General features: G+C 38.1%; 1 protein-coding gene across 7 annotated transcripts in view; it reads left to right on the top strand.

Annotated features, from left to right (window-relative positions):
- Positions 1 to 12,248, top strand: part of SLIT2 (slit guidance ligand 2) — a 419,356-nt gene that overhangs the window by 303,945 nt on the left and 103,163 nt on the right. For all 7 annotated transcript variants that reach the window (XM_074951617.1, XM_074951610.1, XM_074951615.1 and 4 more), the window contains exons 10-12: positions 7,111 to 7,182; positions 7,834 to 7,905; positions 11,336 to 11,407. In XM_074951617.1, coding sequence (XP_074807718.1) covers positions 7,111 to 7,182; positions 7,834 to 7,905; positions 11,336 to 11,407 — 216 coding nt within the window. The remainder of the gene's footprint in view (positions 1 to 7,110; positions 7,183 to 7,833; positions 7,906 to 11,335; positions 11,408 to 12,248) is intronic.

Below are 12,248 nucleotides of genomic sequence, written 5' to 3'. Positions count from 1 at the left end.
TACAGCTCTCTGGGGTGCAAGGGAGAAGGAGCAAGCTACTCATCAGGAGCATAATTCATTTGATTAGGTTGGGAATTGCAGCTGCAGAGAGTACCTCCATATTCTAGAATAAAAGTGGGTATTGAAGTCAGTGTGTATATGTAGTGGTGGGCAGAGGAAGGATTTGGAGGGGTGGGCAGAACTCTTCACAGTATATTTCCTGGATAGACGGAAATAGGGAATAGTCTTTGAAAGGTGTTTCAAGCAGATTAGCAACTTGATCATCAAAAGCAGGATTTCATTGTAGAGAAACCCCAACCAAAAAAAAGAGAGAGAATGCCATGAACATTTATTATTGTTTTTGTGGTGGTAAGGGCTTTATCTTAGGAGATCATCTTAGATGATGAACAGTCTTTCTGAGAGAGTCCAATAACTGAGGAAGCATTTACTTAACTGTAGTCCATTATCTTATCTTATTTAACATGCTGGTAGAATTGGCTGTGGCTTTTGAAGGAGAGACCATAGCCACTGTTTTGTGAAACATATGTAATCACTTCTCATAAAAAGAAAAAAGTATTTTGAGGTTCAGGTAGGAGGAGATATTTTGAGAAAGACATTTGCTATAACATCTATAGAGAACATTACAGATTCTCACAACATTTTGCACTCCTGCAGTATAGCACTTTAGGCTGAGCCATGTGGTTTATGAACATTATGTAGTTGTTTTTTCAGCCCTAGCTAACTAAGCAGTTGTATTCAGGAATTCAAAATATTTCATTTAATATGAGGCAGAAATATAAAGAAGTGTTTTTAATTACTGTGGGTTTTATAAGAAGGATGAAAATTTCCTTGACATATTACTGTATCAGTGCTTTGTGACCCTGGAATGTGTCTAATTAGATTTTTCACAGAATGATGGATGCAAATTTGCACTGTGTAAAATTTCAGCTGATTCTAGGCAGATAAAGGAGAAGATTAGAGGATAACAAAGCTTGAAAACATTAATTTGATTTGCTTTCTTTATGGACATCATGGGGGTGTAAAAGATTTTTCTTCTGTGTTTATATAATCTGATTTAACATTTTTTCTTTCTTGTACTAACCTCTTTTTCTGAAATGTGATGTGTTTTTACAGTGTACACATTAGTTGAAGGTAATAAAAGACATATTTAGATGATCCTACTATAACAAATCCTTTATCCTTGTAAGTTTATCCCAGCACTACATACTGAGTCTGTAAATCAGACCATACATCAGACTGTAAATTTTCTACTAAAAGGAAGCATTTGGTAAAACTGACATGGAGCTTATTTTATTACATACAGAGGTAACTTGGTAGTTCATTATTCAGTTGTAGCACTTTTTCTATTTTTAGAGCTGTATATTTTGTGGACAAAATTGTACAGTGGTAAATTTAATATGTCATTCTTGCCATAACAAACTACAAACACATTAAACTACACAATGTTGAATTAATAAGCAAGGCAGAAATCAAATAGCAATTCAGAAAAATTCAGTTAGGCTAAGTATCTGATGTAACACAAGGCCCCCGTGTCACCTTATTGGGCCTAGATGTTTTATGGGATAATTGATTTTTTGAAAATAGTTGTAATATATAAATTTCACCCAAATAAACACTGAAAGGTCAGAATATCACAGTTAAGTGCCTTTCTTATGATACAATATTTAATAATAATAATTAATGATTACATACTGTCTATTAGTATCATATAGTCTTTCCCTACAAACTTATATGGAGCTTCTTCTAATGTTTGTCTATTCTTGTATAATTATACTATTCTTATAAGTTACAATTGTCACAAAACGAAGTATTATCCAACAGTGGTGGAGGTGGGGTTGTATGTTTGTTTGTAGAGAACAGATGGGTAGGTTTAAAGAGATTGTTAATTCCCTATGTAAATACGTCAACATGTCACATATTTTCAAATAGCATGAACAACCACATAAATATTCTACCGACTTGGACCAGAATTATTATAACACGTTGTAGCACTAATGTATTGTTCTTTGAAACCAAGAAGTCTGAATATATTATATGCTGAGGCTGAAGGATTTTACTGTTACCTGAAAAGATTTATATATATAATCCTCTGATTAGTAAGAAAAACTGTTTTACCTGCAATCTCCTGTTGTTGCTTTTTGATAAGCTGATTCACCTTTGGGGAATCTTAATTGATTTATAAATTATTATGCAGACATCTGAGCACTCCTGAAAAACCAGGAGTGGTCAGAGGTAGTCTATAAAGCAGAGCAGGTAAGATGAAGATAAGCAGTTCATATGTGATGGTCATCATCTTGGCTGACACTGGAGACCATCAGACCATCAATCTCTGTAGTTTGAGTTTACAAGCCAGAATCTATAGCTCAGGCTGTTGGAGACTCACACCCAGGATGGATCAGCAGGGTAGATGTGTAACACAGACTATTCACTGCCACACATGTGCAAGAATCTATGTTTACTCAATATATGAAAACCTTCAGGTGAAACCCAAGAAGTTAAGAAAATTAAATAGTCCTGAACTTAATCAGAATACATGTCATAGGTGTGAGAAGGGTTAACAAAGAGGTAAATAAAGAACAGGAATGAATAGTCAGTTTTCATCATGGCAAAAAGTTAAGTCTTATGCCACAGATTTCAATACCAGTGTTAAAAATATTTATTAATAACCTAGAAAAGAGTTGAGTAGAGAGGTGGCAAAATTTGCAGATAACACAAGATTATTTAGATTATTAAAACAGAAGATTTAGGATCTTCAGAGGGACCTTAAATTCATAATACAATGACTGATTAAGTACAATGTTGACACATGCATGGTAATACATATTAGGATAAAATAATATAATTGTAACTCAGCATGCATGCCCCTTTAAGAGCAGGTGAATCAGTGTGCCTTTTATTGAGGCTTGGCCCTTTAAGGCAAGGGGATTTTGGACAGCATTGTTCCCCTGGGCAGTTCAGAAATCAGGTGACCAAGAGGCAGCATGTGACTAACAGGCTATATACAGAAATGACTGTCGTTCAGAAAGGAGGTACCAGAGTCAGGGCAAGATCAGGAGAATAGCTACAAAGTTTTCTGTAACTTTGTGTGACATTTTATGCAAATTATTTAATTAGCCAATTGCATGTGCCAATAACATCATTTTTTGAAATACTATGTGGATTTAGTGCTGATGCAAGGTGTTGGATTGAGACTAGATTTCTTTACACAGTTCCCCCACCTAGTGGGAGCAAGGTATGAAGGACAGACTCATAGATTTCAAGATCAGAAGGGACCATCATGATCGTCCTGTACATTGCAGGTCACAGAACTTCACCCACCCACTCCTGTAAGGTTTCCCATAACCTCTGGCTGAGTTACTGAAGCCCTCAAATTGTGGTTTAAAGACTTCAAGTTACAGGGAATCCACCATTTACACTGGTTTAAACCTGCCAGTGACTCGTGCCCCATGCTGCAGAGAAAGGCAAACTCCACCCTGGTTCTCTGCCAATCTGACTTTGGGAGAAATTCCTTCCCAACCCCAAATATGGCTATCGGTTAGACCCTGAGCATTTGGGCAAGACCGACCAGCCAGATACCTGGGACAGAATTCTCTGTAGTAACTCAGAGCCCTCCCCATCTAGTGTCCCATCTCCGGCTGTTGGAGATATTTGCTGCTAGCAGTCGCAGATCAGCTACATGCCATTGTAAGCAGTCTCATACCATCCCCTCCATAAACTTATCAAGCTCAGTCTTGAAGCCAGTTCGGTTTTTTGCCCCCACTGCTCCTCTTGGAAGGCTGTTCCAGAATTTAACTCCTCTGATGGTTAGAAACTTTAGTCTAATTTTAAGCCTAAACTTGCAGATGGCCAGTTTATTTGCGTTTGTTCTTGTGTCCATAGTGGTGCTTAACTTAAATAACTCCTCTCCCTCCCTGGTATTTATTCCTCTGATATATTTATAGAGAGCAATCATATCTCCCCTCAGCCTTCACTTGTTTAGGCTAAACAGGTTCTTTGAGTCTACTCTCATAAAGTAGGTTTTCCATTCTTCGGATCATCCTAGTGTCCCTTCTCTGCACCTCTTCCAGTTTCAGTTAACCTTTCTTAAACATGGGAGACCAAAATTGCACACAGGATTCCAGATGACAGGACCTTTATTCTTTGCACGTCAAAAGAAGGGGGCAGAGGCTTGTGGGAAGCCAGAAGTGTGGGACTGCTGTGCCCCCTTAATTCTCCAGCCTGGGCTGTCTCTCACCATGCTTTGCCAGTGACAAGCAGCAAACCCCTCCAAGCCCTGTTACCACTCAACCACCAGCATGCAGAGGCACACTTAGCTAAGTTGCATGGATGCTCTTCAAGCCACTCATGAACTATACACAGGGAAACACCAGCAAATCTCCCAAGCCCCCTGCCTTGCACCCCAGAAGTATACTATCTTACACTGCTCAAGTCCTTCTCTTGAACAATCCAAGCTCATTAATTAGTTCTCTACTTCGTTAAAAGGAAAGTGGACATGCACTAGCATATGTAATCTGAACAGATTCCCCAAGCACTTGGGAGAAACTCACTGGTAAGAATAAAATGTTAAAGTAAGTTTATTAACTACAGAAAGATTATACATAATTAAAAGTAGTAGGTATAAAGGTCAGGGATAGTTACTTCAGAAAATGAATATTAAACACGCATTCTAAATCCTAAACTTTTAGACTAAGCAAGTTTTGAATCAAACAACTTTTCTCACCCCACTGGATGTTGCAAGTAGGTTACAGTTCTTAGTAAACAGGCTGAACTTCCTTCTCAGTCTGGGACCAATCTCGTCAGTTCAAAGTCTTTATGTTCCCAGCATTTTTGTTGCCTTCTCCATAGGTGCGGGAGGAGAAAAGTGGTCTCGTGATGCCACTGCCCCTTATTTTATACTCTCAATCAAGTCCCAGGTGGGCCTTGCTGAGTCACAGAGTTGAGCAGTCCCCATTGTATGGTGCTTGCACAACTATCTCTTACAGAATTGTAAATCTCTTGTTTACAATACCCCTGCTGATCAATGGTCATCTAGGTGTGGGTCACCACCCTTTTATTCACTGGAGAGCTAGTAGTGGGCGTCTCCCAAACTCAAACAGCATATTTCAATAACAATCATAGAGCGAAATCTCATAACATAATACCCAAAATGATATACATCTTTTGACAGAACAATGAGTTTCACCAGATCATGACCTTTCATATGATACCTTGCAAGGCATGCCTTGTATGAAATACCACAACCATGTACCAGTGATGAATATGGGAGTTACTGGGTGCTACTTTGAGGTACAGCATGTCACAGTGGGTCTAGCCCACATGATGCAGATGAGTGGACAGTGCTGCATCATGGTTTCAGAAGCCTTTTTGACGAACAATCCCTGCATGAATTTTACAACATGTGATTCCAAATACCCAGTGCAGTAAATTCACAAAACCTAGATTCCTTATGTTAAATAGATTTTCAATTTTCTATTTTATATTGCTCTGAGGTACACATGTCCAACTCCCATAGATTATGGTAGGATTTGCATGCTTATATGTGAAAAGAGAATATGACCCTTATTTCATAGGCACATTATGTAGGTTTTGAACTACAATGTCTATACTGTTTATATTTTGTGGTGGGGCTAGGAAACGGCAAAATAGACTGTATAATTTCATTTTGAAAAGCAAAGCTTCCTATACTTCTGAGAGTTGCAGAGAATATGAAAAAATCACCATAGTTTACAATCTTATTACTTTTAAATAGATCGTTCTATTTAAACCCATTGCTAAGACTGTATGTTCCATGGTAAAGATCTCCAAACATTTCCTTTTTATAGATAAGTCTCAGTACATAGTTTTGAATAATTATGTAAAACAATTATTTATCAGTTATTTTGGACTTAGTGGGCCAAAATCATCCCTGTCATAACTCCTTTGAAAGCTAAATAGCATTAGTTGAGAGAAATTTGTCATGTTATATCTAAATTGACAGTAAACAACTGACAGTTCATATGTATTCACCTGGATCCTCCCTTTATATTTTTATATGGTGCCTTGCCTTTCTGGATGCTATAACTCTCTGGGAACCTACAGATGCAAGTGCATGATGGAAATTTTCAAATAAAAATGTAGTAGCTTTTTTATGATTACAAATAGAAGTGTACCTAGAGTTATAACCCTAACACACACAGTGTTCTCCAAAGAAGTCGCTTCCACGCTAGGAAGGTTTCAGTAGTGCTTGCGAACTGTTTGACTTTATAGTAAATGGGCAGTAGAACTTCCTCAGCGTAATCTTTCCACGTGTATACTCCTGATGCTACTATTAATGATCCTAAATAAATCTGCTTACAGTGTGTCCTACTGAGATGGGAAACAAGTTCACATTCTACATTGTATCTACAGCAATCGTCACCCACATCATTATGCATATATGGGAAAGTGGCAGTTAATGTAGAGTAAAAAGTTAGGCACAATACTGGTTAAAAACAATAGTGGGAAGTGAAGACATGCAACCTTGATACTTAAGATAAAAATAACCTTGTTACCTAGTAAGCTTAAAGAAATTGTTTAGCAGTTTACATGCAAAACCATGACACCAGCAATGTTGCAAGTGCCAGCATATCCGTTATTTAGTGCTAGTATTCTTGCTCAAATTTTCCTACAACTTAGATACTTGAGTGTCTAACTTGTTTACATAAATCTCTTACTCCGTCTAATGTGTAAATATGAATCCCTGGCAAGTGTTTGGAGTTTCATAAAAGTGTAAGACTACTAAACTTACATAATTTAGATCTGAAGAAAGAGTTTAATTATTTGTACTTCTTGACTGAATTACACAAAAATCCCAGATAAGTTATATGTCAGATCAGATCAACCTGTAATTTATAGTGTTGCAACTCTGTATGTGAAGAAGAGAACATGCTTATATAACCAAAAATTGATTTTTTGAAATTAAAACAATTACTGGCCCTGATTCTTATGGCATAAACCTGTACTGTAGTAGAAGGGAAAAGTAACTATGAATAAATGCATCTCTGCTAATTTATTCTGACATGAATATACACATTTTAGATTGTTCTTCAGCATTACATTTTTGTATTTTTATGGTATTGTTTTTCTTTGCAGACGGTTGGAGCAAAATTCAATCAAGGTCATCCCTCCTGGAGCTTTCTCACCATATAAAAAGCTTCGAAGAATGTGAGTGAGAAATATTTTAGAATTATATAAAAACATTTTCATAAAACAGGTCATGGTCATACAAAGAAATTCCCATCAAAGTATGAGTATTTAAGAGTGTTTGACAGCCAGAGGATTAACTAATATGGCTGTCTGATTGCTTAGATCGTATAGTGCCTTTGTCATGTTAATAACCATCACTGGTAACTCAGTGTAATGATACTAAGTAATATGAATGTATATAGAGAGAAATAGTGTGTCACTATAATGAAAATAATTGCTTAACAGATTTTTTTGGAACATATTTTGAAATGACATACCGTTGTCATTTCATAATTCCATTGATGCTGTAAGGTCCTGTTGCCATATCAACCTAACTCAAAGAAAGAATGCTTCATAAAATATATTTAACTCTTTTATTATTACGAAAAATAAATCTAATAATCATTTTGTATGACTATTTATTTTATATAACCATGTGATGTTTCAGTGTAATATGGTGATTTTAGTGCTTTGATGTTTTAATTTTTCAACTTTGTCTCATGAGGCCAAAATAAATATTTAGGTTTAGCCTTTTCTCCAATGACCAAAGCTAATTACATAATATTTTAATAGTTATTTTCTGTGGAATGGGTTAGAATTCATTCAATATACCCTTGTTTCTTATTTTAGTGACCTGAGCAATAACCAGATCTCTGAGACCGCTCCAGATGCTTTCCAAGGCCTGCGTTCACTCAATTCACTGTAAGTATCAATTTGGTTTTCTCAAAAGAAAGGCAAAATTTCTAACACTTGTGGTATTCAGTTTTTTAAAATGCTTGTCTTAATGCAAAATTCTCATTTAATCTTCATTTTTCTTGCCTTTGAAAGCTGTAAGATAACGTCAGAGATGTCAGAACTATAACCTGACATCATATTGTGGCTGAACACTAAAATTTCTTAGATTCAGGTCTTGAGAAGGATCCATGTGCTACTAATGTAAAAAGGTCCCAGCTGGATCCTTCGATAACTTGGAGCAGTAAGCCAGTCAGGGTATGGAAAATGCACCTCTGCTCATGCCATATTCACTCATGTTAAATTGAAAAATATTGCCTGGAGTAAACTCATGATGATTTAAGATTTGTTCCAAGTTGAAAATTGAGGGGTTTGTCCACTATTTATCATGATGGTTAGCAGAAATTATGACAATTCAGACTGATCAGTTTTGTGAATAAGCTTACAAAGTGAATACTGATAGCCTCAAGCTGTTTTACTCGCCATCAGTTAGAGAACAGAACCTTTTGTTTTTTCAACTTCTGTCATTTGATCCTTAATTATAATTAAGTACTGTTTTACTGCTCCTACTTGACTTTGTTTTCACAGAATTGGCTACTTCAGAAATACTTTGAAGTGGAATGGAAGTTCATACAGTTCCTTTAAAATTACTTCCTTTATTGCAGACAGGACTTCCACTACTTTGGCTGTTCTAAAGGATTCTAAATATAGTGATTTTTTGTTTGTTCCCCTAAGGAGCATCCATTTTATTTTCAACACATCCCATTCTAGCTGCTTTTTCACATTAAAAGATTGGCTCCTCTTAAAGCTGTATAGGAAGATGCTATGCAAGCTGCTTCTCAAATTACTTCAGCAGAAGTTGTCTAAGTACCTGGAACCAGCTGGTTTCAGAGTAACAGCCGTGTTAGTCTGTATTCACAAAAAGAAAAGGAGGACTTGTGGCACCTTAGAGACTAACCAATTTATTTGAGCATAAGCTTTCGTGAGCTACAGCTCACTTCATTGGATGCATACTGCGGAAGTGAAGAAAGAGATTGTTAGAGCCAGAAGAGTTCCCAGAAGTCACCCACTACAGGACAGGCCTAACAAAGCTGTTCTGTTATAAGAAAAAAAATCATAATTGTAATTAATTTTTTCTAACTAAAACCAAAAATTAGGAAATTATGGATTTTAGAGAATAGATCTGTCCACATAAGCATTTACCTAATGAAGAGAGATTGCCCTCTGTGAAATAATCTCTCCTCAAATAATACTTTTGAAGATCTGACAGGACAAATGATTATAGCATTCTGTGATTTAGTTAAGAAAAATATTGCATAAGTGCTACCTACAGGAAATCTTGACTTAAGGAGCTAAATGTAACTTGCTCTGGTTTTCCATGTATCATAGAATCATAGAATATCAGGGTTGGAAGGGACCTCAGGAGGTCATCTAGTCCAAGCCCCTGCTCAAAGCAGGACCGATCCCCAATTAAATCATCCCAGCCAGGGCTTTGTCAAGCCTGACCTTAAAAAATGTATGGGCTGGTCTCTTTGTAAAAGGCACTGGTCTGGGAATTGAAGACTCGGGTTCTGCTCCCCACTCTGCCATCAACGTGGTGTGTGATCTTCAGCTAATAATTTTGTTTTTCTGCACTTGACTTTCCCCATCTGTAAAACAGAATGTCTTATGCACCTTCTTAGTAAAATGCAAAGAGATCTTTGGATTAAAAAATGCTAGAAAAAGAGCTAAATCTTATTGTACTGTGTTCGTATACCATAATGCACATTTTATTAGTCTGTGTTGTTTTCTTAAGGTTGCAAAGCCAAGAACTCAAAAGCTAGGAAGTACCACATATACTCATTCATAAGCCGAATTTTTTTAGTAAAAAAGGGAAGCATCAGAGAAGGGGGTCGGCTTATGAACGGGTATAGAGCGGGAGAGGTGGGACACAGCCCCTCCCCCCCCCAACAGAGGGGGCAAGAAGAGGCAGCACAGCCAGAAGGGAATAAGCGGGGCCAGAGTCTCTCTGCTTCTGACCACGCTGCTCTCCCCCGAGCCTCCGAAGCAGCTGCAGGTCTGGGGCTGGCAGGCTGCGGCCGCGCCCCCCATAGCAGGCTGTGGCCACGCTGCCTGGCCCGCCGGAGCACGCTGTGGCCATGCCACCTGGCCCAGCCCACTGGAACATGCTGCGGCTGCACCGCCCGGTCTGGCCCGCCGGAGCAGGCTGCAGCCGCGCTGCCCAGCCTGCTGGAGCAGATCCAGCCAGGCCAGAGACATCCTCCCCTGGCCCTCCCCAGATAAGGTGGGAAGGGATGGGATGGGGAGAGTGTGGGGTTCCCAGGCTAGGGGTGGGGTCATGTGGGGGGTGGTCACGGGGTTACTCCCAAAAAAATTTTCCCACCAGTTGCTGTTCCGGCCCATCAGAGTAAGCAGCTGGCGCACCGGGCCACTTTGTTTCCTTAGGTTTACCTCTGTGCCTGCGGACGCTCAAGGTAAACAGACCATCTCTACCCGCCAGCGGCTTATCCTGATGGCCTGGGAGCCAAAGTTTGCTGACCCCTGAATTATAGGGTCGGCTTATGAATGGGTCATAAATATTTTCCATTTTTACTTATCCATCTTGGAGGGGTCAGCTTATAAACAAACCGGCTTATGATCGAGTATATACAGTATTATTGTTGCATTTTTTTTTTTAATTTTACAAACCTACTTTAACATGCACATCGGTTGTTGCCTCCAGGGTCTTCACAAGGTGCCATTGTTGGTCTCAGAGCTGCAGTTTGGGAACCTTTAGTACAATATATAATTTTTTTACTGGCCTTTTAACTAATTTTCTTAGTCAAATGAACATTCTGACTTATATCATGTGTCACAGTAAAGAAGGTGATATATTTCATTAGGAGATATGGCAGATTAGTGTGTTGGGGATTAGCAAGTAAACTCTTCCACTTCTGAAAGAGTAGGATAGCGTTTTATTTTAGTGTCTGCTGTAGACTCAACAATGAGAAACAAATTCAGATAAATCTTTAGTGTCAGGGTGTCTCTGTCAGTGATACTGGCTGCTATCTGGAGCTATGTGGTACATTTAAAAAAAATTGCTTAGAAGAAAGTCGTCTTGTCAGTACTTATACTTTATTACCCACTGACCAGTTCATCAGTAGACTAAGTTTCCTATCAACTTGTTAAAGTAAAGTAGATACTTGGGCCCTGATCCTGCAATGGTCTTTGTAGGAGCAGATTTCTGCACCCATACAGGGGAGCTTGCCGAGGTCTTAGTTTTAAGTCCCAAATGTCTTGGTTATTTTTGTTTAGAATCATTTCAGGGAAGATGGAAGAAGTTTCTTTCTGTCTTCCAAGTCAGATCCAGAAAACCTGTATCTTAATAGTAGTCACCTTGAGTGGTTTTTTTCTGTTACAGTGTCCTCTATGGAAATAAAATTACAGAACTTCCTAAAGGCCTGTTTGAAGGACTCTTCTCTTTACAATTGCTGTGAGTATTTGTTTAATGCTTATCTCATTTTGAGTTAACTGGTGGGAGAGGAGATGGTTCTTGAAACTGATATGTACCCAGAAAAGAAGGGATAGGAAATTATCCCTATATGCAATATCAGATACGTGGTGAAATCATTAATTTTAGTAGATGAAACTAGAGGTGTCAAGACTTCTAGATTCTATCCCTGGCTCTGACTTTTGTTTGTAAGGTGTTCCTTTGATCAAGTCATATACACTCTGTATCCCAGTTTACCCACCATTAAAATGGATATAATGTTAACCTGTCTTGTGAAAATTAGATAACTGTGCAAGGTGCTTTGAGATCCTTGAGCAGAAGGTATTGTATACAGTAAGTACCAGTAGAGAGTCTACATTTATCACAGTAGAAATATTTGATTTAACAGTGAGTATCAAGAGGAGCATCATGGTGATATGTTTTTCAACCTTTCTCAAAAGATTCAGCAGGATTGACAGTGCAGTTGTAGTACTGTCTAAAAATGGATTGTGTGCACTAAGCCATAAATCAGCAGTGATGTTCTGCAGTGGAGAATCTGGGAATCGCTGGCTTGTAGCTGTAAAGTCTGATGATCTTAGAAAATAACATCTATCCACTTGATTAGAAGCATTTCTTGCCCAGACTTTATAGAGATGTGATATGGCAAAATTTCTCCTTCACTTGTGGAAGAAAGTGGCAAACTAGGAAGTCAGTGATGTGAAAATATAAATCATAGCACCATCTGGGGTTGATTTTTCATCTTTAGATCCTGATACAGTACTCAGGAAAGCATTTACCTTTGTTTCCTTCTGAGAGGAGTTTGTTACCAAGAATTATATTTATT

This window comes from Natator depressus, chromosome 4 (genome assembly GCF_965152275.1).
Source record: "Natator depressus isolate rNatDep1 chromosome 4, rNatDep2.hap1, whole genome shotgun sequence".
Lineage (NCBI taxonomy): Eukaryota > Metazoa > Chordata > Testudines > Cheloniidae > Natator > Natator depressus.
Note: the sequence above shows the minus strand (reverse complement) of the source record. Positions and strands in the feature narration are given on the sequence as shown.